General features: G+C 52.6%; 6 protein-coding genes across 6 annotated transcripts; 2 read left to right on the plus strand and 4 right to left on the minus strand.

The window, feature by feature from the left end:
• The first annotated feature begins 523 nt into the window (after nt 1–523).
• HMPREF1120_04267 (uncharacterized protein) lies at nt 524–4,904 on the plus strand. Its single transcript, XM_009158387.1, has 2 exons — nt 524–2,865; nt 2,926–4,904. The coding sequence occupies exons 1-2, from the start codon at nt 2,087–2,089 to the stop codon at nt 4,067–4,069; spliced, it is 1,923 nt and encodes a 640-aa protein (XP_009156635.1). The 5' UTR covers nt 524–2,086; the 3' UTR covers nt 4,070–4,904.
• HMPREF1120_04268 (uncharacterized protein) lies at nt 4,777–8,541 on the minus strand. Its single transcript, XM_009158388.1, has 3 exons — nt 6,692–8,541; nt 6,076–6,140; nt 4,777–5,598 (listed from the first exon to the last, which is right to left on the minus strand). The coding sequence occupies exons 1-3, from the start codon at nt 7,694–7,696 to the stop codon at nt 5,565–5,567; spliced, it is 1,104 nt and encodes a 367-aa protein (XP_009156636.1). The 5' UTR covers nt 7,697–8,541; the 3' UTR covers nt 4,777–5,564.
• Nucleotides 8,183–12,141, plus strand: HMPREF1120_04269 (uncharacterized protein). The gene is made up of 2 exons (XM_009158389.1): nt 8,183–11,167; nt 11,347–12,141. The coding sequence occupies exon 1, from the start codon at nt 8,750–8,752 to the stop codon at nt 10,196–10,198; it is 1,449 nt and encodes a 482-aa protein (XP_009156637.1). The 5' UTR covers nt 8,183–8,749; the 3' UTR covers nt 10,199–11,167; nt 11,347–12,141.
• Nucleotides 11,317–13,390, minus strand: HMPREF1120_04270 (uncharacterized protein; the record flags this gene model as incomplete). The annotated part of the gene is made up of 6 exons (XM_009158390.1): nt 11,317–11,373; nt 11,533–11,750; nt 12,037–12,103; nt 12,281–12,565; nt 12,670–12,819; nt 12,887–13,390. 6 exons carry the CDS (start codon nt 13,388–13,390, stop codon nt 11,317–11,319), a joined length of 1,281 nt encoding a protein of 426 aa, XP_009156638.1.
• Nucleotides 13,391–15,076: 1,686 nt separating this feature from the next.
• HMPREF1120_04271 (uncharacterized protein) lies at nt 15,077–16,232 on the minus strand (the record flags this gene model as incomplete). The annotated part of the gene is made up of 3 exons (XM_009158391.1): nt 15,077–15,115; nt 15,172–15,893; nt 15,950–16,232. The coding sequence occupies 3 exons, from the start codon at nt 16,230–16,232 to the stop codon at nt 15,077–15,079; spliced, it is 1,044 nt and encodes a 347-aa protein (XP_009156639.1).
• Nucleotides 16,233–16,927: 695 nt separating this feature from the next.
• Nucleotides 16,928–22,606, minus strand: HMPREF1120_04272 (Ca2+-transporting ATPase). Its single transcript, XM_009158392.1, has 4 exons — nt 22,147–22,606; nt 18,847–22,085; nt 18,416–18,798; nt 16,928–18,366 (listed from the first exon to the last, which is right to left on the minus strand). Exons 2-4 carry the CDS (start codon nt 21,874–21,876, stop codon nt 17,466–17,468), a joined length of 4,314 nt encoding a protein of 1,437 aa, XP_009156640.1. The 5' UTR covers nt 21,877–22,085; nt 22,147–22,606; the 3' UTR covers nt 16,928–17,465.
• Nucleotides 22,607–22,687: the final 81 nt, after the last annotated feature.

The raw sequence follows: 22,687 nt of genomic DNA on the forward strand, positions 1-22,687 counted from the left end.
CGTGGAGAGCAACAATGAAGCGCCCTGGAGTATGAGGCTTTGAAGGGAGTGTGGCTTCGTATCCAACATTATGACACCAAGATGTGAACGATGTGCCACCGATCCTACGGTCACGACAATCAACGAAAAAGAGCCAGAACTATATTTTGGCGAGAGGCGGTATCTAGATCCGAACATTGGCCATGGTAGCATTGGCAGCGTTTGAGAGATGAGGCAAGCAATGTGTGTAATTGAGAAGTGTCAAGCGAGAAGGGGCAGAAATTGTATGGCCATTGCTCGTGGCTAGGTGAAGACTCCAAAGTGTGGTTGCTTTCATGGACAGTCAGAGTCATTCCTGGACAGGTAAGGAGAGGGACGGATGAGCAGGGAGCTAGGTAGAGGCCCGAGCCGTTCGTGGGCTCCAGCTCCATCGCGGTGGACGATAGTCGGTGGTCCAAGCATTGCTCCCTGGTACGGCTCGTAGCTAAAACTGGCCCTAAAGACCACCCTGGTCGCAAGATCGAGAGTTCACACCCCTAGCATTTGTTGATCAACCATCGCTTGCGGGTTGTCAGTTGTTTGTTTGGCTCGTCCGGGAGAGCTTTTTGTGCAATCAGATGCATTTCTTTCCAGTCCTTAATCACCAGGTCTTTGTGCGTGTCCTCTGACCTACTCTTGCATGAACTTCGAGAGGGTGACGATGACCGATGCCCAAGGGTTGGGGGGATGATGCGACTCAAGATGTGGTCGCATAAAAGGTGGCCGCTTGGACGAGAGCAGCGCAGCCAGTCTGGACGCGTTGAGCAAGCATAGCTGAGTAACTTCGATGCAGGCTGCAGGCTGCAGGCTACAGGCCCCGAGCCTGCTCGCCTGCACCCACTCAACTGACCTGACTTAAGGTACACCACGGTGGCCGCCCGCCCAGCCAGTCACCAGCCCAGCAGGAAGGATTTTGGGTTTGCTGCCCAAAAGGAGCTGCAAACGAGGAAACAGCTAGGAACGAAACAGAGGTAGGTTGAGGGCCCGGCGATACGCGAGAAGGACATTGAGGAGGAGAAAGAGAGCGCGAGAGAAGGGATCCTAAGCACTTCGGACAGGCTCTGAAAGCAACCGGAAAGCAGAGCAAAGCATCCAATCCCAACCTGGCAGTTTGCAGCCCACCAACCGTCAGCGCAGCCGCAGAAACCTGGATAATCGGGAGGAGAATGGCGGAATCTTGTTTGATCAATCAGTGATGAAGACGCCTTTGATCCTGCTATTCCAGGTTCTGCAGTCGTTATGCTTGTCCCCCGCTATCGTTGCTGCTTTTTCCGCTCTCACTGCCGAACTGAGACTCTGTGCATCTGCCACTGCAACTGCAACTGCGCCTGCACCTGCGCCTAGCAGTAGTAGTACGGCCTCTCTACTACAGTACTACCACCACCACCAGCGCCACCAAACACTTTCTTCACGCTCACATTCTCCCTGCCCACGCCCATCGGGTCTTGCCAGTGGGCAATCAGTCAATCATATCAAGCATCATTATTCAGGCCATCAGGATCTCTACCTCACCGCGGCCCTCAATCAATCAGCTTCCCCTTCTCGCCGTCTCTCCACCTCCTTGGCTACTCCTCCGGGTCGACCAGCCACAACCTCCTCTGGACCATCCTCCTCTTCCACCTCCCGCCGAATCCCTCTGCGACTCGCCCGCCCACCTGGAAACGGGGCCTTGGGTCGTCCTTCGGGCTCTTGTTTCTCATGTTGGTTTTTGCTGCCTCCACTCGGGTCCGGTATGGTACTGTATCCAGCCCTACAACTTGGCCCACGTTCAATACCTACTAAATCGGCTTCGGCGCCTCCCATTCTTCTTCCCTAGCCAGACCATTTTACCTTCATCTGGTCAACGGATCTTTGTCTTCTCAATACTCTTGTTGTGGTTTCTCTATTTCATCTCCATGATGATCACCCAACCTACTATCACGCTCAATCGCACCTAAAAGCCTCTGCCATTTCTCGGGCGGAAAAAACTTCGACCACCGCCATTCTTCTCCACCTTCGCTCACCGCCTTTTATCCATTAACCGGCGGGCACACAACAAGCAGGTGCTATTTCGATATCTCTTGCATCCATGGCGATGCATTACTCGCAGCAACCGTACTATCTGTACGGTCAACCTCAGTGGCCCGACGACGTCAAGCCGGCCCTCACCGAAGACGATGCCTCTGTGCTGGACGAGCGAGTGCTTGATTCCTCCACCCCAGCCGACATGGCAGCGGCTGCTCCCCTAGAACCTCGACGTTCTTCAATAGTGACCAAGGTTGAAGACGATTACGTCTCTCCACATGTGTGGCAGGAACGCCCCCTCAGTGTCATGCCTCCCAATCGACACTACTCGCTGTCCTCTGTGCCTCTATCCAGCCCCCATGGCCAATTCCTTGGCCAAGGAAATTCTGCAACCTGCGGGCCAGACTTCGTGCAAACTCAACCATGGGCCCTCTCTGCGCGCTCTGAGAACAACACCCCGACACCATTCTTCGGAGCCGTGCAAGGGCCTTTCAGTCAGCAAGCCCAATGCAACCCGGGTCAATTCAACTTCGCCAATTTCCAGCAGCAGGAACCGGCTTCAGCCATCTCCATGTCGCCTCAATCCAGTCAGGGCGGGTGGGCGTCGACCACCTCCTCCGAAGCTGCTGAATCGGCACACGCTGTGCGACATCCCAGATACAGGGCCACCTCGCCCGTGTGGGTACAGAGATCCGACGGCGTGAGAAAGAAGAACGCCAAATTCGAGATTCCGAAGGACAGAAACTTGGGAAACATTGATTCGCTCATCATGCAATGTACCGACGAAGACCAGAAGAAGGAGCTCAAACAACAAAAGCGTTTACTGCGAAACCGCCAAGCTGCGTGAGTAACCCCAGTTGCTTTGGTCTATCTGCCCGAATACTAATATATCCCTCTGATCAGACTCGACTCTCGTCAACGCAAGAAAACCCACACCGAGAGGCTGGAGCAAGAGAAGAAGCTCTTCGCTGGTCAAAAAGCAGAGTTGGAAGAGACAATTGCCCACCTTGAGAGCACCCTCCGTGCCGAGAGAGAGCAATGGATGCATCAACGCCAGCAATACGAGCAATACATCTGCCAGCTGCAATATGACCGGGATGAGGCCATTCGCACAAAGACCCTCGATACCGCCGAACTTCGACGCATGAACAATGCCTTGAAAGAGACCGTCAAGGATCTCGAGCGACAGAATACACGTGGCTTCTCTGCTAATGGGCCGGAGAATCTGACTGGTGACTTTGCCGGCTTCCGGTCCCTGGACATCGACGATAATTGGGAAGACGAATTCAGCCTTATCAACACCGAAGACCTGAAGATGGAGGAACCTGACGATTTGCAGAGGCAGGCCACCCCACGGCCTCCGACTTCTTCTACACAGGCCGCCCCATCTGTTCACGGCACAAAACTACAAGATGCCAAGGATGATACCGGCTTCAGCTGGAACACTTTTTACTTGTGTCTACTCGCCGGAGCTTTTATCGTGTCCCAAGCTGGATCCAAGACTACATCGGCGACTTCATCCGCTGCCGTCGTCACCTCCCACATGCCAATTTTGTCGGACGACTATCGTGCTGAAGCTGGCAATGTCCTGAACGCCGTCCTTGCGTCAGGACCAGAGGCAGCCCACGAGGTTTTGCCTACTAGGCCTGCACAGCCGTTGGATCATAGCAACTATCAATCCACTATGTCCCGAGCCGATCTGGCTCAGATGACTCCACCACCCTCTGGGAATCCCCTGAGCAACCTGCATGCGGATCTCACCACGCCATCACGTCAACAACGAGTTGCCGGCGCATTTTCACTATCGGCTGCTTCCTACAATCACATCGCGAATGCTGACGGTGCCTTCGACAATGAGGAAGAAACAGTTGCGGAGCCGAAACCGACCCGACTACAGCAATTGTATGCGCAGATGCAAGCGGAAAACGACGGGATGGAGAAGCGCAGCGGGATAAGCAGCAAAGCCCGTGAAAGAAGCGTACTACTTGATCGAGTACCGGAGCAGGTCCTTCGAGACTTCCGGGAGTTGATTGCCCGTGTGGGATAAGGTCGAGAATACCATTGCCTTTGCATTGGAGCCACACACATCTCCCCACCCGCCAACAGCTTCTTGATTCCGAAAGGGCTTTCCTCCAACTCAACAATGTACTGGACCAGAGGACAAACATTAAACATTACGACTAACGATTTCAGTTCAGTTTTTCTTAGCCATTCTCAGTGCGGGCTGTTTTGAAAGATTGGTCTTTCGTTCTGCGCACACTTGGCGAAAGATGATCGGCTTCAGGGCACAATTTCCTTACTTGTGGTCTTTGCGAAATCCTTTTGTGGTTTGAATGAATGATATGACGACTATGGTCACGGCCTTTTGACAGCAATCTTTACTTAGGAAAGGAAATGGATGAGTACGAAACCATGTCGAATGAACGGGTCTACGACTGAGGGGTTTCCAGGAGCTAGCATGGTCAAGAGTTGGGAGTATCAGTAGTAGGAGTACAAATCAAGGACGAAAGCGATTCTGCTGAGGTCCGGGGGTAACGTGGGTTACGATGATGAATGATGCATGATGTCAATGATGAGTACAGATCTTGATGGAATTTAGAGATTGTCAGAAAGAAACATGCCACTGCAGAGATGAGATATTGCATGAATGAGCTCGCGCAACCATATGGCAGCAGATCACCAACGACGCTTACGACACACGATGATTGGAGAAAAAGGGGAGGTATGCCACCATACACTGAATGGTGCGATGGATCGGAGAGGGAATAAGCAGGATACTGTTATGTTATGACATGGTATATTTTGTACGGGAAATGAATGCATATGCACACGCACACCGCCATTGTACAGTAATACCCATTTATTTCCTAGGTATGTCGTCCCCATATTTGGATTTTGCACGTCGTCGAGATACAATTCGAGTCGAGGTATTTGAGGCCCGGTAACGGCCCGGATAGATGAATTGGTAGTACTAGTAGTATCATGCACGGAGCGGGCGGGACGGAGCGGTGTCCACGACGCGACGCACAGACAGACGGTGTGCCCACGCTCCGAGTTCCAGTTTTGCATATTTGCAATCGGGTCGCCATGGAGCATAGGTTCTGTAAATCCAAGATTCCAAGACTTCAAGCTTCCAACTTTGCAACAGACAGGTTATTGCTTCTTTTGGGTCCTTCACCGCCTATGCTCTTGGTTTCGGAGGTCCAACCATGAATGCCTACGTCGGGGTGGTGTGAATAAAATGTGGACCTGCATGTGCCGGCCGCCGGAATTCTGTCGTAGCCGGATGATCAGAATGAATGAAGACCGATGGATGGTTGTGAGTGATGGACAAGTTCTCTTGCCTCTACCCGGTGGCCTGTCAAGGTACAGCCTCAGTAGTTGTTATGTAGGCAGATTGAAGAGGACTCGAATATTCTGAATCCTTCTGCCGGCTCGACCACGGTTGATTGGTGGATGAGAGCCAAGGTTTCAGTCTTGAGGATCGTCAAAAGCGTCAAAAGAGAAAGACACTGCCAGTGCCGGGGTCTGGTTTCCTCGATTCACTTCGGTGGATCGTACTTCTCCTTCCAGATCCTGTTACATAGACCAAGGGTCAGCAAGAGTATGTCTTTGGGGCATGTTACGCTCTCAGAAGCTCAGCTTAAGCGAGGTAGGCAAGCGAAGAAGCCGCTTCTCCATTTCCACTTCGAGACGACCTAGTCTGTTTCCGGCCAGCGGCCTTGCGACGACCACGACCGCCGAATTCCCCAGCCACCGTGATTTCTTTGGTAGCTGAGACCCAACCAGAGAAATGAAACTATGAATGACCACATGTGTCGTGTGTGCTTGTGCGTGTAGAGAGGGAGCGAGTATGGTGGTGGAAGGTAAGGCCAGGTTGGCGTGGCGGCCACAGACCTGGGCAGCCAGAGCCTTCGGAGCCTCACCGCCAATCAGGCATTTCTTGGCCCGAGATATTCAGGAAGCGACCGACGGTCGATGTTCGACCCGATCAAAATGCAGCAAAATCTAGGAATAGTACAAGGAAACCACAATTCAAGCCAATCCACTTACCAACTATTGCCCAGCGTCTTTGAACCGTTGCGTTCCGCCAGTCTGAGAAGTTGTGCCGCTTTAAACTGTATCCCCGGACATATGTCAGTGTCACATTTCTATTTTCTCCGAGATGGCATCCTGGCGATGTGGTTGGCGGGAAGAGGGCAGAGACAGCTGAGGGTCTAATGCAAGGGACAAGGTCTCGAGGCCACAGAACTCGGCCGCTGACTGGGCGAGTATCTCCTGCATTGCTGCCCAAAGTGATGCAGCGATTGAGAGCATGCTGTAATCTGGGTATTTTGTGTATTTGGGGGCCGTGTTGAATCACAAACAAATGGTGTCAAACACAAGCTCACGCCCATGCAGCACACGGAAGTCAAACCACCCGATATGGCCGCGTGGAATTTTGCTTTGTGCTACACAAGGATCGTGCCCGCAGACGTCGTGTTCCCCTCGATGCGGCTCAACTGGCATCTCCCCTGCGGTAGACGCTCATCACGTGCAAGGTCGCCTGGTGCTTGTGGCAGTGATCGAAGGTGAGGAAGATCCAAAGGCAAATGCTGGTGGATGGGATGCCAGCATCTACCGTGCAATGGACGGGAAATGACATAACTAGTCAAGATGCTCGGCTTACCTTGTCCTTTTTGCCGCCAAATCCTTCAAGATAGCACCAAGCAGCCTCATTCATGGCGTCCGTGTCGCCCAGATTCGCTGCCGTTTCATAGTAGTGCCGTGCAGCAACCTTGTCCACTGGAACTCCCCAGCCATGTCTGAAGCAGTTGGCGAGTTCGAAAATGGCCAGCACTAGCTCCCCCTTGGCGGCGCCCCCTTTCTTCATGCCCGCTTTCAGGGCATCTGCTTCAATGGTGGCAGAATTGGACGCCGCCGCCGACAGATAAGTGACCGCTCGAGCAGGATCGGGTTGACAACCCCATCCATGTCGAAGGGACAGACCGTACAAGACTTGAGATAGGACGTTGCCTTGATCCGCAAGCTGCCGAAACATCTCCGTTGCCTCCTCAAGCTGGCCTGCTTCGTGGAGTTGGATGGCTTTTTGTATATTCACGTCACTGTTTGGGTCGGCAATGGGGCTGCGCGGACGGGAAGGCGACGATCCCACACCCAAGCCTTGCGAGTCTCCTCCTGTGGGTGGCCCCGAAGGGGCAATAGGTACACTGCTGGCTAACATGGTAGCACGTTTCTCCCATCTTGCTTCTTTCTCCTGAACGTCTCCCGAATCGGTGTATGCATCTTCAATGTCCGGAAGATCTGGTGGCAGATTGACCGAGTTCACGCTGGTGGAACGATCTCGAGAAGTCAAGTGAAGCCTTCGAGAAAGTCTTTTATGTTCTTTCTTCGACTTTTCCGGAGATGAAGTGTCGGAGCGTGCGGGACTGGCGCTCTTGCGAAACAGTCCAAATGATCGCCTGTTCGCAGGGGGTGTTTTCGGTTCAGAAGAGGGAGGCCTAGGGCCCGGTTCTTCCTCCTCCGCTTCGAAAGTGGGAGGCTCAATCTGTTCTTCGGTGTGCGTGTCTGTACGGAGAAAGGTGAAGTCGCTCGCCTGGGGTAGTGGCTGTTGTTGCTCAGGTGTAGCCTTGTCAAGCTTCTCTTTCTTTCTCAGCAGATCTCGCATCGGCATAGTCGCTGTTCTTTTTCGACGTCGGTACTATCAAACTGTCCGAGTAGCACCCGGACCAAAGCCTCGATAGTGCGACGACGGGAAATATGGATCAAGGAATGGCTCGGAATTGGCGATATCTCTTTACATGCATACAAGAATGAGGCATGTCACGCCTGACAGCAGAGGAATGCGAGCTGAGCTGCGTGAGGCAGTGTCGACGCTTAGTTGGACGACGACGCCCTCGGTGGATCGATGTGGAAAGACCAGTACCGGCTGCTAAGAATGTCAAGGACAATAATGTGTCTAGAAAGGGTGAGATTGATCACTTGTGGTGGTAGACGGCGTACTTTTGGTGGCTTCTGTGCCATTGACGCCCTGCGCTTGCTGGCTGCGATTGTGGAGATTGAGGGCTGGTGAGGCTTAGGGAGGCCGAGGGGGCTTACACGTTTCCTCAGGAGGGGGCACTATGGGCTTTGCAGGGGGAACTTCAGCCTGTCACGCCTTCGCCCAGGCACATAAAAGAGCTTCAAGTCCTTGTCTCTGGCGCCTACGGAGGGGGACAATGTACTGCCTGCGCCTCGCTAAGACTTAGGTACACAGCACAGCTGGAATCGCCGCCATAATGCTCACGATGATCATTGTCATTGTTAGGAGGTATTGTTATTTCATCTTGGGCAGATCAAGTTCAGCTTCGAGCGTCAGAGTCCAGGCAAAGGCGGGGGCGGGGACGTGGCTGATCTGATAGACATTGATTGACCGCCACTGGCAGCGATGGGCGAAAGTAGGGCTGAAGCTGAACTTGACTGATGGCCCCGATTGACTGTCTGTCGTCTCCCGCCGCATCCAGATCCATGAGGGCGCTTCATGTCGCCGCCTCCCTCCCCCAGGGTGTCTCAGGCACCAGGGGTCTCATCCCTCATTTAACCCTCCTCGCCTCCGTCGTTATTCTATCTCTTTACTCTTTGTTGTCTTCCTTGTCTTCCAGTACCTAGCTTTGGCCGACTTGACTTTTTCGCAGCTCTCATGTTGTGATCAAAACGTGGCTGACAGACAGATCATACAACCACGGCAATGGACATCCTCAGTCTGCCCCAGGAAATACTGAGCCACATCCTATCATATCTCCATCCTGAATCCATCGTGAAGTTTGGGCTGTCCTGCAAAGATGCCCACGAATTTATCAGCCCGCGCAATCAGATTTTGTGGAGGGCGGCGTTCATACAAATTTTCGACGACCCGTACGATGCGTGGTCGGCAATGCCTCGACGGAAAAGGGTCCGCAAGGGCGACCGCATCGAGTGGGATTGGCTCCAAGAACTGCAGAAGAGACTACGGGCGCTGTGGATCATCAGGTCTCGATGGCGGATCGCCGCAGAGCAGGCTCGTCTGAGCGATCATCTCGACGCCATCCTCTCCATTATCGACACAGCCAAGTTCGCCCCGACGGCATGCGAGATCGCAAATGGCATTGTCCCGGCCCAAGATGACAGACATCTGTCGCTGAACTTACAGATCCTGACCGACGTGGATCGATACCAAGATGGATTGGAGCGTCTGATCCATGACTCTGAGAATCCCACCATGGTGGACTTCACTGTCCCGGACGACATCACCGCTCGGAATCCTAGGATCCTCCCACTTTGGCGATCAATGGGGAGGAACTGGAACGGCGGTATCCAGGCAAGCCGGCCGGAATCCGCCTGTCGACTCCACGTCCTATATGGTATTACGGAAAGAGAACGCATCAAGGAGACTAATTGCGGTAACGCTCGTCGCAGAGTGTACGACACCAGTCGGTACCGTCCCGACAATGACTACGGGCCCCTAAAGCGAGACGGGAGCGGACAAGTCGACTGGTATGTGCTAGAAGGCGTGTTCACCCTCATCGCTCGCAATTTCGAGATTGCCGCCAGGGGTACCCTCTCCATGGCTCAGGGCTTGAGCTTCTCCATCCCACATCGCTCCCTGCCCGTTCGGAATGCCCCTGCAGACTGGGCAAGGGTCACCGGCACCTGGCTAGGCATATCATCATACTACAATCATGGCGAAGTCGTAAGATTCAATATGTTCCTGAATGGCCAGCTGGACACTGGGCCCAACCTGGTGGAAGAACCTGAGCGCAGTGAAGGTTTGGTCAAGCTCGAGCTCAAGCTGGACGACAGGATGTCTGCTGACCCACAATTGCGCACCTCTCTTCCAATATGTACCGATCTGCCCCCATTGTTCTTCTCGGGTATGTCTCGATCATATAGACCCAATCAACGCCCGGGGCGTCATGTTCGAGGCAGGGTCTGTCTTGCCCCGGGAGGGAGAGAGGTCCGATGGCGCTACATTATCAACTATGATGGAAAAGATCAGTGGCTCCTTGAAGGCGTCCAACCAGGTGGTGTCAGATCAGGAGGAATCTATGGAGTGTGGACACAGTGTGATGATTCCCCCAATGAGGGTGGCACAGTCGGTCCATTCTGTTACTTTCCATCTGATTTGTGCACGTCGACAAGCCTGGTTCTGGCGAGTTGAAAATTTGCGCTCAGTCAAGTCGCATCAAGCCGAGAACGCTTCAGGGAACCACGGCAGAGTCAATGACCACAGTGAAAACCCCTCTCAGAAAGCGTGACGACGGCAACACCACCTGTAACACAACATCAGGTGTTAAGCCTCCTGGTCCCGAGACTCTCATGCGTGGAATGGCCATGATGACCGTACTATCGTACACCATCGTCCGTCTCCTGCAAAGCAGACCTTTGAGCAAGCACATCGAGCCTGCAGAGATATATGGCAGAGTCAGCGGCAATTCGTTCGCAAGGATCCTCGGCACGTCTCACCCAGTGCAGAGACTGTCTAAGCTACAGTATGAACAGAAGATGGAGAGTCCCCTTTCACCTTGGCACTGACCATGTTCCCCGGGATGGCATCTGGTTAAAATTGTAGTAAACACGGTGATTGGTTGCCATTGGCAGGCTGATCATGCCGATGGTACCAGAAAAAGTTTTGGAAGATGACTTGCGGAGACGGTGATCACAGAGATTCTTGGAGTCAGGGTTCAGGAGCCAGTAGGGACCAGCCTGTCCAGAAGACTGAATTTGGACGTACTGTATGATGGCTGCCCTGGCATACCTTTTGCTTGTGCACATAAAGGGGAGAGGATACACACGCGATTTTTCAGACTTATCATCATTTCATCAATTGACTCAACTTGCGATGTAACTTCACGTACACTTTCTCCCAACACCCAAAATCCACGGCAACATAAGCTGGGTTCATAATGCCGTGTGCATTTCCCTCGAAGCAACCCAACCCCACCTGTGCTCCTCCTGCCTGCCTGCTCTTGAGAGTCTTCCTTGATCACGATTAAAGCCTCCTCTCAAAGACGTCGAGATAATGGCTCATGGCATCATCTTCACAGACATAGAGAATTGGGAAACAAGTCAGTCAATCAGATCAGAGCGACCGAGGTACAATAGAATAATTGGTCCCTTCATAAATAAGGTAGGTAGGTGAAGTTCCGCCAGCAACCCGGGCCCCCATTGTCATTCATTGTTGGTTTGGGCCTCCTCCACTTACAGTACTTCCTCTTTTGAGGGCTGGCGGCGGCGGGGGCATGGGATTGCAATTTAAAAATGAAAAAGAGAAGGACATCACTCACAGATCTGACCTGCTTCTTTCAGATCCGTTCCCATGGCTTCCGGCAATGCCTACCAGCACCAGCAGATGAAATAGGTCAGCAATGATCCATGATAACAGGGTGCACGTTGTACGGCAGTGGTTTGGTTTGGTTGATCGCTTCTCACATGCCAAACCAACGAAAAAAGCAAGATATTTTGAAACTTGACAGATTTGATTTTAGTACATACCGCATCATCTCCCGCTGTGACGAGCCATTCCTTAATCGCCTCGGCGTCGGTACTGACGTTCTTCAACAACTTCGGCACCATTTCGATGCTAGCAGCCAGAGTCTCGTCGCTGTCCCGGCTCAGTTGGACCAAGGCGGTCATGGCCTCTCGGTACGCGGCATCCGCGGCGGTCAGTTGGTTGAGATTGGTCAGGGCGGTCTTTTTGTCTCTTTCGATTTCTGCGCGCCGGAGTTGGCATACAGCTCAGCTGAGAATCTGGTAGAGACTCCAACCTCCAACCCAAAACGTAACATCGAGGTACGGCTGGATACGTCCCAGGCGTCAAGCAAAAACCAACTTTTGTCCACAGTTGCAACTTGCAAGACTTCTCATTTCAGTGTGGAACAACGCTGCATGGTACGAAGCAAAAGTACCCACTGGGAGTAGCTAGTAAACAACTGTAGGCCGCTGCATTTGAACGCAAATCGCTCACGCACAGTGTCACTCATCCACAGTGTCACTCACCTTCGATCTGAGCAGCAAGGACGGCGGCATATACACCCAGCCCTGCCGTCGCAAGTAATCCGCTGGCCTGTGGCAAATGGTAGACACAAAATATCAGCGATGAACAATACTGTGACCCCAACTCATACTGATTTTGTCCGAAGTCGGATCCAGAAGTTATATAGGAAGGGAAAACTCTCTCTAGCATAAGGAGAACCTGAACCCTCAAACGACCAGTCATCCTTTGGATGGACTGTAAACTCACCAGTATAAACGCCGATGCTGGCGCGAAGATGGCGGCTAGACCCGTGGTAAGCGTGCCCACGACTCCCGCCGAAGCCGTCACCACCGTCAATTGGAGCTTGAGATCCTTGAGTTTCTTGTCGAGGGTGTCGAGCTGTTGTTGCACGGTTTCGATTTTGGCGTGAAACCCCGGTTGTCGCTGCTTGCTGAAGTCACGGAAGCGGGTTGTGAGTTTGGAAAAGTCCTTTTGCAATTTGTCCAAGTCGTCGACGATGGCGTCCGCGTCCGAGCTGAGTTGGGTGGCTTCCTGTCGATATTAAACAGAAGCACGTCAGCCGCAGGGGGGACAAATAGAAGAGATTGGTGTCCTCCCCTCACAACATAGAAAAGAGTATAGAAGTAAAAACCTACGTCAATATATTTTTCAATTCTGGCCAGTTTGACGCTGTTGTCCAAGCCATCGGCGGCGGCAAAGGCGATGATGGATGTGTCGAATTTCTTGCCTTGGATACTGACTTTTGACGCAAGTTTCTTGCAATCGTCGACGATTTCGTCATATTTCTACCCCAGAAGGTCAGCTACATCGGTGGTGGGAAGAGGAGGAGGTCGTGTAGGAGCTAGTACACACCCGTTGAAGAGGCTTGATCAGGGGTTCAAACGGAGGCACATTCTCCCCAGTGGCTTCCAGCTTGTCGTCGATGTCCTTGAGGTCTTTGCCAAGTTTGGTGAAAAGGTTCTTGATTGCTGTACAACCGTCCGCGGCGGCGATGGCAGCTTCCTCCATGTAGTCTTTGCCCTCGGTGGAAGCAAGACCATTCTTGACTCCGTTGACAAAGCTGCGGCGCTCTTCTAAACTGAGTGGCTGTATATTGGCTGCTCCTTTGGCCAGGAGACGTATCTCGTTCGTGTGCAGCGCATGTATGGCCTTGACATAAGTTGCGGCAGAGGGCTTCAAACTGTACTCTTTGTTCAATTTGCCCACCACCGATTGGAACGGATGTGAGAACGTGTCCAAGGCTGGATGACGACCACTGAGGCTTTGGATACGGAACCCTGGCGGGAGAGTGGGAGAATGTGGTGGTGGGCCAAAGGCTCCATCAGGCTGGGGGAAAGAGAGGTCTCCGTGGGCCATTGCAGGTTGAGCACGCAAGTAGTTAAGTCTCCCGGTCCGTTGGCGTGGGGTGGGAACAAAAGGATGAGTGAAATCAGAATTGTTCCAACAGTAGCTCGACAATGGACAGCAAACGCTCTTATACCTTTCGCATTTTGGGTTCAACTGTAAGTCTGGGCACGAAGCTGACCACTTCACTCGGTAAAATCAAGCAAAGTACCATGCATCGGCCAGGATGGCCACTTCAGGGCATTGACATTCACGTAAGATCAATGATGATCTTTTTGGGCGTGAGCCCAACCTACCTGTAGGCATTGACTCCGAGCAGTGGCGGAGCTCTGGATCCTGGCTTCGTGTTGACTTCAAGTAGGCCAGAGGGCTGTGGCATATCTGTATTCCGAGCTCCTCTGATAGATTGGTCGAGATATCCCTCGCAGTAGCTGACAGAAGAGCTGATCCAAGCCAAGAACAAGAGTGAATTTGGATACGAGGAATTGAGGGATGCTGAACAAGTCACTGACCTTATCAACTCTGCATTGTTGGCTTGGCTGCATAGACATCAAGAGTTCGTACCACCATTTCTGACTGGTAAGCCCAGAAGCCAGCGGTGCAGCAGTAGTATTGCTAGCATTAGTGCTTGAAGGAAAGATGCAGTCGAAGCCATCTTTCGATACCGTATGTTCTCGGGCATCCGAATGTCTCAAGCATGACTCCCTCCCCCTACCGTGGCAGGGCCTGAAGCCAAAACAGCCCTTCCAATACTCGTATATGGCCATTTCTCTTGACGGCGTCATCTCATCAAGTGCACGTGCGCATCCCTAAGTCGTGCCCAGCCAGACTGTAAGGGTTCGACTTCAGCGCGGGAACTTCCAGACATGGTGCAGGCTGGGCAGCGAGGGCTGATTCATCGAACCTTTCCGCATGTCGCTTGGCACTGCCAGTGCGGCGGCACATTGGATTCCAAGGATGTATCTGGGAACACAAACACTTGCTTGTACCAGCTGAGCGGTGGCAGCAATAGTAATGGCAATACCAGCAAGGCAGATCTCTAAGAAGGATTGTCATTCCAAATTGAGGCGCGACAACTTGAACCTGCGCTGTGTTGTAGTGGGTGCACTGGAACTTGTTCTACTCCGCAGTTTCTGCTATGGCAGATCTTGGGGCTCGGAAACGAACTCTGCCCGGCTTCTCCTGGCTTCTTTTCGCCCGGGACGAGATGCAAACGTATCAACCGCCCGGGAACAAATAGTAGAAAGGACGATAGACACAGTGAACAAGCAAGACCAGGACGTTAGTATGGCGGAAAAGACATTCAGGTGTTGTCTACCTTCCACCAGCGTGAGACCATCTCTCGCCCCAGGTCAAATGCCACTCACGCTCATCTGGTGTCATTGAGTCAGGATCTCAGTCTCGATGGTACACCAGATGCGGATCGCGTCTCAAAGTAGAACCCCAGCAATCCAGGAGGCTCTCACAACCAGTTGCTTTTCCAACTCCTCCAGAACATCATCATGTCTTTGTTGGCGACGAAACTGCACAATCAACATGCCACCCAAATACCTCGCAGACCATCGCTCAGCTTGAAAGTCTATCGAATCTCTAACACGAACTCCAAGATGCAAACCTCCATTATCCAGGTCGCTCAATGCAAATCGCAACTGTCATGCAAGATTGCTTGCCACACCGTGGGAAAAGGCTGCAGGATGATCATTCGTTGTCGTTGACCTTGTAAAGTGATTGTAACACCTGGAAACAGTGCAAGTTAGTAAAGAACTTTCACCAGCTAGTCCAGGTCAACAAACCTTTGCATGCTTGGGTTCGATGAAGAGGGCCTTGGCCTCAACCAACTTGGCCGGCTCCTCTCCCTCCGGAACTTCAAGGCTTTCGATCCAACCTTCTGCCCATGCCTTCCTGCCTTCCACTTTGGTTGTCTTTGCTCTGAGGACGAGGAACTGACCGGCGGCAGTGGGCTTGCGATAGTTAATCTCCAAGTTGGCCGTGACGCCGACTTTGTTGGGCATGGCGGGGAACGCACACCGAGCGAGCCCCTCGTCGAGTATGGTAGCAATGAACCCGCCATGGACAAGGCCCGGGTGCCCGCAAACGTCACCGCCAACATAGAAAATTTGCACCATGGACTTGCCGTCCTTTTCATTGAAGTAGTATGGCGGTACAACCAGCATGCCCGGTCCGGACAACGTGCCTGCGGTCAAGTTGTGTTGCCGGATCTCCGGCGGGATCTTCAGGTGTGGTCTCGACTCTTTGAAATCGGGGTTTGCCCGTAACGATTGTGCCAATGGGCAGTTTCGGATGTGTTCATCGACCTCTCGAGCGAAGTCGTCATTGGGCTGGTACATGGCGAGAGTCTCAACGTCGGTCGGCATTGAACCCATGATGAGCGGTGTTAGGATAGGAGGCGCGTAACTAAGTGCGTAGTAACCTCCGATGAGGAACGAAAGTGTGCTGATAATGAGAAAGCTGATTGTTCTCCGGAATCGCGCTCCGCCTTTGCTGTGAACAACGACTGTGCAAGACATATTAGTATCCGTGTGAGTTCACCGTCAAGAAACAAGAATATACCTGTTGAATAAACGCGCAAGAGACTAGTCGACTTCCACACTAAAAGTCTATTCAGGTTATGCAGAGTTCGCGATCGCACTGGGACTGTCTGGCTGCGAGAGAAGGTGTGAAGAGGTTGTAAGCCGACAAGGCTGGATCGCTGGGGTGTCAAGGAAAAGACCGACACTGGGGTGGAGATTGGAGAAATCGATCTCAGTCTCAAGCGGGATAAGGACGTCGATGGCGATCGATGTGGAAGGGACAGGGCACAGATCCTATTTATTGTCGACAAGCCTGGCGCCATGGCTGGCAGACTCGAACGGGAAAAGCAACTGGCCAGCAGAAGCCGCGGCGAATGTTCGCGATGAACTGAGGGTTGCGGTCGGCGACAGAAGGCTTAAGGCGACATAAAATGATGGGGCTCTAAACCAGGGACAAGGAAACAGGGTCCAGCGAGCAAATCGCAATCGAGCGGATGGCGTGGGAGATGGGAGATGGGACCAGGAGTGAGTGCCGTCGACTGCGGACGGTGGATACAATGTAGAGGGTGCAAGGTTCAAGTTGTGTCGCAGCGCGGTTAACTTCGTGACTCGTGGCCAACGGGAACAACACCAACTCCAGCGCAGGCACCAGCACCAGTAGATCGGCTGCATCTGCTCACCGCCCTACTGATAATGACATGATACGAGTGCTACATTACTTAGTATGTGAGTCTTCTATCGATGAACCCGTAAAGGCAGACTGGCAGTGCAGTGCAGCGCAAATACTGCCACAACAGTACCAAGTACAATGTTGTATAAAACAGCACCGTAATGCACGTCGTATCTCGTTTCGCATCCTCTACCTCGGCTCAGCCTCGCGGCATCCTCTCGGCCCACCAATATTGGTTCACTCAACATTCACAGAAATGGACACTGCTCCGGCTTCTGACGTACCACCTACAGTTGTGCATGCAATCGCCGGCCATATATGGCTCCTACGGTCCATGCTTGACGGTGTGCACAATTTGGGCAGAGTTTTTGTTACTGCTCAAAACAACACCCTTACGTGGTGGATAGCGATAATAGGAATGATGATAATATCGCTAGGACAAGGGTTGCCGAGGCCGCTACATGCCATACAAACCGCCCTACAGGGCAGCATACTAGTACCTCGTACTCTAGCTCTGTACGGCCTGTAAATCACCACTAGAGCATAGCGCTGCAAAGTGTTTGTACAGCAAGTGCTATAGTAAAACTTGACTGGTGAAGGATTCCTCCTTTCACCAAGCCTGCTCCGACACGATTGTTGCTCCCTGCATCGGCCTCCCGTGAGTGTCATCGGCAATTCCGACCACTCCAAGCGACGCCATGATAGACACGGCTCCATCTCAATTCCGACTTGGGTTGTCGGTCGAGGGTAGGGGGTAATCCCCCAACAGATTTCAGCACAGATATCACGGTCGGACTGATTACTGTAGATTGCGCCGCACAGAAACGCCTCAATCCTGAAGCTTTCCACTTGGTCAGACCGAATTAATAATATCAAACCCTTGCCATCATACCGCAGACGATGATTGTCGAGAATGGGAGCCTCTTGACCGGCCTAAAGGACTAGGAGGAGGCCCATGTTCAAAACGGGGAGCCAACTCGGGATTTTGACTTGGAGGGATACCAGTCCGGGGAATGGTTTGCGCAAAGACAGGATCTTCGGCCGGCGTGGCTGGGTGTATTTCCATCCCCGGTGTTCCCTCCACGCCAGAATGGGAACGAGCCCGCTGAAAGTGCACCGTCTCCTGCTCCTCGGGCCGCTTTTCGACTGGCGACCATCCACCGGCAACACTGCCCGCAATGATACCGGCCATTGCAGCTGCAGGACCGAAAACAGAGGAACTCGATCTTGCCCGCCGTCGAGCTCGCTCTGGAGTGGCAGGCGACCCAGAGGCAGGGTCGGCCACCGCCTGCTCCAGTTCTGGCGTCTGAGGCAATTCACTATTCGACCGAGAACGGGAGGGACTCCGAGACCGCGGCAAAAAGGTGTCGCGGGGATGTTGCAACTTGTATGCCAACTCGGACATACGGCCGCCACGGATCTTCTTGAGAAAAGTCAACTCTTCTCGGATTTCTTCCAAGGCCGGGTTCCAGTGCCGGATCCTGTCCTCCTCATCCTCCACAACAAACTTGGGGTTGTTCTTCTTCCAATGAGGCATGGCCGGGATCAGTCTCGCGAAGAGTTCATCGGGAATCAACCGGATAATAACCGCCACAGGCATCGAAAGGGCGCCCAGCACTATCGAGTAACCCCATTGCGCGCCGTTGATCTTCTTGATGGAGAATGCTTGACCACCCACAAACATGATCAAACATTGCCCTCCAACGATGATGAGCTGGATACCCATGAACCAGTAGTTTCGGAGCACCCCCTCAAAGATGTTGAAGTGGTTGTCCAGCCGACGCGAGCTAAGGAAGGTCAGTAAGATCAATTGGTAAGGTACGTTGCGCCACTTACTTGTATTGATTGAAGATCTGCATCCACACAAACGTGTTGAAGATGGTGCTTTGCAGTCGATCTCTCTCGTGCTGAGTACCGTAGGAAAGGATACGTGCTCCGGCAAAGTTCAGAATCAGGGTCACAACAAGCTGATAAATCGACTGTCCAATGATCATCTTCCACATGTTGATGGTGATCAGTGGAGCCGACTTGTGTTCCGGTCGACGTTTCAGAATCGAGTGCGAGGGAGGATCAGTAGCCAAGGCCAGTGCTGCGAATGTATCCATGATCAAGTTGACCCATAGAAGCTGCACGGCGGTGAGCACGGAGCTATCTTCGTCGCTGGCAACGGCCGAGATGAATGTGAGGACGACAGCCGTGATGTTGACAGTGATTTGGAACTGAGAGACAGTTAGAGCAAGACTCAAGTTGTAGGCCAGAATACATACCTGAAGGAATTTCTTGACCGCATCGTTTACCGTCCGGCCCCAGGCAATAGCCTTGACAATCGAAGCAAAATTGTCATCCATAAGAATGATTGCGGATGCTTCTTTTGCAACTTCTGTTCCGGCAATGCCCATAGAGAAACCCACGTCCGCAGTCTTTAGAGCTGGCGCATCATTGGTACCATCACCCGTCACAGCGACGGTTTCCCCAAGCTTTTTGAGATGCCCGACAAGGAGCTTCTTGTCTTCCGGACTTGATCTAGCCAGAACTTGCAGACGAGGAATGACTTGGTTCAGCTGCTTGGTGCTCAGCTTTCTGAAGACCGGCCCTTCCATGGCAATTCCACCTGGCGTAAAGATGCCGCAATCGGTGGCAATAGCCTTCGCGGTCATGATGTTGTCACCAGTCACCATGCGCACAAAAACGCCGGCCATTTGACAATCGCGGACGGCATTCGCGACTCCCGGACGGAGAGGATCTTGAATACCTACCACGCCGAGGAAGACCATATCCTTAAAGACCTTGTCAAAATCGGCCTGTTTCTTGTCTTCCGCTGAAGCAGCACCTCTGGGAGGCCACTCGCTGAAGTCACGGTACAACAGGGCAATGGTGCGTAATGATCGAGAGGCATAATTACTGACAATCCCGTTCAGCGTCTCTACCTGTTCGGCAGACATTGGCGAGTCGCTTATCCCCTTAGTCGGATCGCTGATAATCCTCGTGCACTTCGCAATGAGAATCTCCGACGCGCCTTTGACCATCATACGGTATTTGCCGTTAGGAAGCTTGATGACAACAGCCATACATTTGCGCCCGGAGTCAAAGGGCACCATCTGTACCACTTCGGCATTCGCTCTTTCTTCGCTGAGGGGCCCGATAGCCATGTGATCGGTGATAAACGAAAGGAGAGCAGTCTCGGTCTTTGACCCAATGAAGACTCTCTTCCCATTTTCCTCACTTTCGAAAGCCGTCGAATTCTGGATCACCGAGTCTTTGAGCAATTCTTTGGTCTCAGGAGATAGAGTAGCCATAAACTCGGCGGAAGAGATGCCACTGGAAACATCAGTGGGCCCCTCCAACTTCTCGTCCTTTGCGGCGGTAGAGTTGATCGGCACCTGTTTGTCACCAAATCTAGAGGCAGTTGAAAGCGTTCCTGCGACCACACTCATTTTGTTTTGCGTCAAAGTACCCGTCTTGTCGGAGCAAATAGTCGTGGCGTTGCCCATGGTCTCGCAAGCTCTCAACAGTCGTACCAGGTTATTGTCTTTGAGCATACGGGTGGTTGCAAAGGCGAGGGCAAGGGTGACAGCTAGTGGCAACCCTTCAGGCACGGCGACGACAATAACGGTCACGGCTACGATGAAGATCTGAAGGAAGCGTTGACCTTTGGCTTGAGCTCCGCCGTCAATATGCTTGAGCTGTGCGAGGAACTTGATGAAGACCACCACGAAAAGCAGCAGACCTGCGGCCAAGCCCAGTTTGGCAATTTGTTCGGCCAACACGTTCAACTTGGATTGTAAAGGCGTCGTCTGGCCTTCATCTTGTAGCGACATCAGCGTCTTGCCGTAGCTGGAATTGACTCCCACGGAAGTGACGAGGAAAGTACCGACACCTTCGGTGACCTTGCCGCCCGAGAGAATGAATGGATCCATTTTCTTCAGGCTCTGGTGGTTTTCGATGGCATGATAGACCTCGTCGGCTGGTGTCTTGCGAATGAGGTCGGACTCGCCGGTCGCTGACGACTCGTCACACTTGAGATTGTGGCCCTCGATGAAAATCCCATCCACGGGGATGAGATCCCCTGGCTCCAGGTGCATGACGTCTCCAACCAAAACATCGTAAACAGATATCTCCTGTGACTTGCCCGACCGGATAACCTTGACCGCCCGCTCCTCTTTTTTCTTATTCAACTTGATGAACTGGCGTTCTTTCTGGTAATCATTGAGGGCGCCAACGAAGGTTACGACAAGAATGGCTACGATAATCGCCACACCTTCGACCCATTCAACGCGAGCCTCATGTTCCTCGGATGGAGCTGGCCTCACTGTTTGGTAGATGCCCAATGCGAGCGAGATAACAGCTGCGACGGAGAGAAGAATCAGGACCTTGTCGTTGTAGGCGATCCACGCTAATTGCCAGAAAGTCTTTGCCTTCTTTTCGGGGAGTCGATTGTCCTTAAAAATGCGCTTGCGGTCGGCGAATGAAGTTTCGGAAATTTTGGCGGGAGCAGTCATGGCCGGGACGGTGTTGCTTCTCTTAACAGCACCATACTTTTCCTCGGATTCTGCACCCGCTTTCACGGCCTCCTCGAAAGATACCGTCCCTTCCAAACCAGCTTCGTCGACATTGAGGCCACTATAACGATTGGTCCGCAAACCTTTCTCCAGACCAGCCAATCCACCTAGAGCATGAAAGGCAGCCAGATTCTTGGGATTGATCATCTTGTTCAGTTGCCCAGGCGTAAAGGCAAACTTGTTGTCCTCAACCTGGAAATCGGCCTCAGTCCCGGGATCAGGTCTCAAAGCATCTGCGTCGTTGATCACGTCGTCATTGTTACTGAACGAGGCTTTGCTCATCTCGTCGTCCAAACCTGAAGTACTCGACGCTATCTGCGTATCTCCACCAAATTCGGACATGGGGGATAACAATTCCGACTCCACAGATGGAGCCCTTGCCCTCGACCCGGGGACGGACAGAAAAGTCTGGGGAGATGCCCCGTCGAGAAATTGCGTTCTTGGAGATGAAACATTGTGCGGAGAGGTTGGACGTGACTCGCGTATGTCAGATGATGTGCGCATATCTGTCGGCGAAAGGGAGAGCGGAGTTGACGGCGACGGGCCGTCATCCAGACCAGAGGTCTGTATACGAGGCAGGGGTCCTGGTTTATCGGAAGCCGCGCTCGGTGGTTGATCGGAGGGTTGTTGAACGGCAGAATCGTCAATGCTGATTGTTGGCGCTCGTGCCCGGGCGCGGGTTGGGTTGAGCGGCGGCGGCTCGGACTCTTGTCCTTCAGGAGGTGATGATGAGGACATGGTTAAACTGAGTGTAAACGCTCGAATGTATGTATTACAACAAGAACTCCGGCTCTTTTTAGTCGCTGTTTTAGAATTCCGTCAACCGTTCAGAACAATGTAGCAGAGTCCGCAAAGAAGTGGCAAAGTGATACCGGCAGGAAACGCCCAACGATGAGGAGAACGAAATGCTTGTATTATGAGACCGTACGTCGTGAAGCCGAGAAATACTGGCAGCATGAGATGTGAGATTCGATGCTTCAGGCGAACGAAGAATGGGTGGCTGCGTACCAAAGAATAGTGGCCAAAGTAAACGCAATGTCTAAGCCCCCGAAGACCCAGAACGATTCCAATATTGAACCCTAACGTTGGTGCTGTTGACTTCGCTGACAGTCACTGCAGTTATACAGTGACGATAGAGGACGGTGGCCCTCGAAAAGACCACGGTCTGAATGTGGAAGGGTCTATCGGAGATGCCATGTACTCGTACGGCCGGCGGATCAACAACGGAGTTGCGTAACAAGGTTGTTTAGGTATAGGAGAAGGAGCATCAACAACCGCTTTAGCAGTTGACCCGTCCGATGGAAGAAGAAAAGAGAATGTACAAAGGGAACGAGGCAAACTGCAGTGCCATTGTTTGGTTCAGGGAACGGCTAAGGTATCAACATAGTGTGCTGCATGAGCATACACTGGCAGATGGTGATGGCAGTTGAGATGGTGGTGAGCCCAGACGAGGACGAATTGTTGGAATTCCACCTGCACTGTCCAATGCCAGAGCCAACGCAGCGAAGTGTACGCGGATAGTCTGACTGTACTATGGATTAGTGGACTA

Source organism: Exophiala dermatitidis (genome assembly GCF_000230625.1).
Source record: "Exophiala dermatitidis NIH/UT8656 unplaced genomic scaffold supercont1.3, whole genome shotgun sequence".
In the NCBI taxonomy this organism is placed as follows: Eukaryota; Fungi; Ascomycota; class Eurotiomycetes; order Chaetothyriales; family Herpotrichiellaceae; genus Exophiala; species Exophiala dermatitidis.

Coding starts and splice junctions, on each gene's coding strand:
- HMPREF1120_04267 (XM_009158387.1), top strand. CDS start 2,087: ATGGCGATGCATTACTCGCAGCAACCGTACTATCTGTACGGTCAACCT. Junction 2,866..2,925: donor CTGCGAAACCGCCAAGCTGC/GTGAGTAACCCC, acceptor CCCTCTGATCAG/ACTCGACTCTCGTCAACGCA.
- HMPREF1120_04268 (XM_009158388.1), bottom strand. CDS start 7,696: ATGCCGATGCGAGATCTGCTGAGAAAGAAAGAGAAGCTTGACAAGGCT. Junction 6,141..6,691: donor TTGGCGGCAAAAAGGACAAG/GTAAGCCGAGCA, acceptor CCGGGGATACAG/TTTAAAGCGGCACAACTTCT. Junction 5,599..6,075: donor AAGACGCTGGGCAATAGTTG/GTAAGTGGATTG, acceptor TCTATGTAACAG/GATCTGGAAGGAGAAGTACG.
- HMPREF1120_04269 (XM_009158389.1), top strand. CDS start 8,750: ATGGACATCCTCAGTCTGCCCCAGGAAATACTGAGCCACATCCTATCA.
- HMPREF1120_04272 (XM_009158392.1), bottom strand. CDS start 21,876: ATGTCCTCATCATCACCTCCTGAAGGACAAGAGTCCGAGCCGCCGCCG. Junction 18,799..18,846: donor CGGTCAAGAAATTCCTTCAG/GTATGTATTCTG, acceptor ACTGTCTCTCAG/TTCCAAATCACTGTCAACAT. Junction 18,367..18,415: donor CAGATCTTCAATCAATACAA/GTAAGTGGCGCA, acceptor GACCTTCCTTAG/CTCGCGTCGGCTGGACAACC.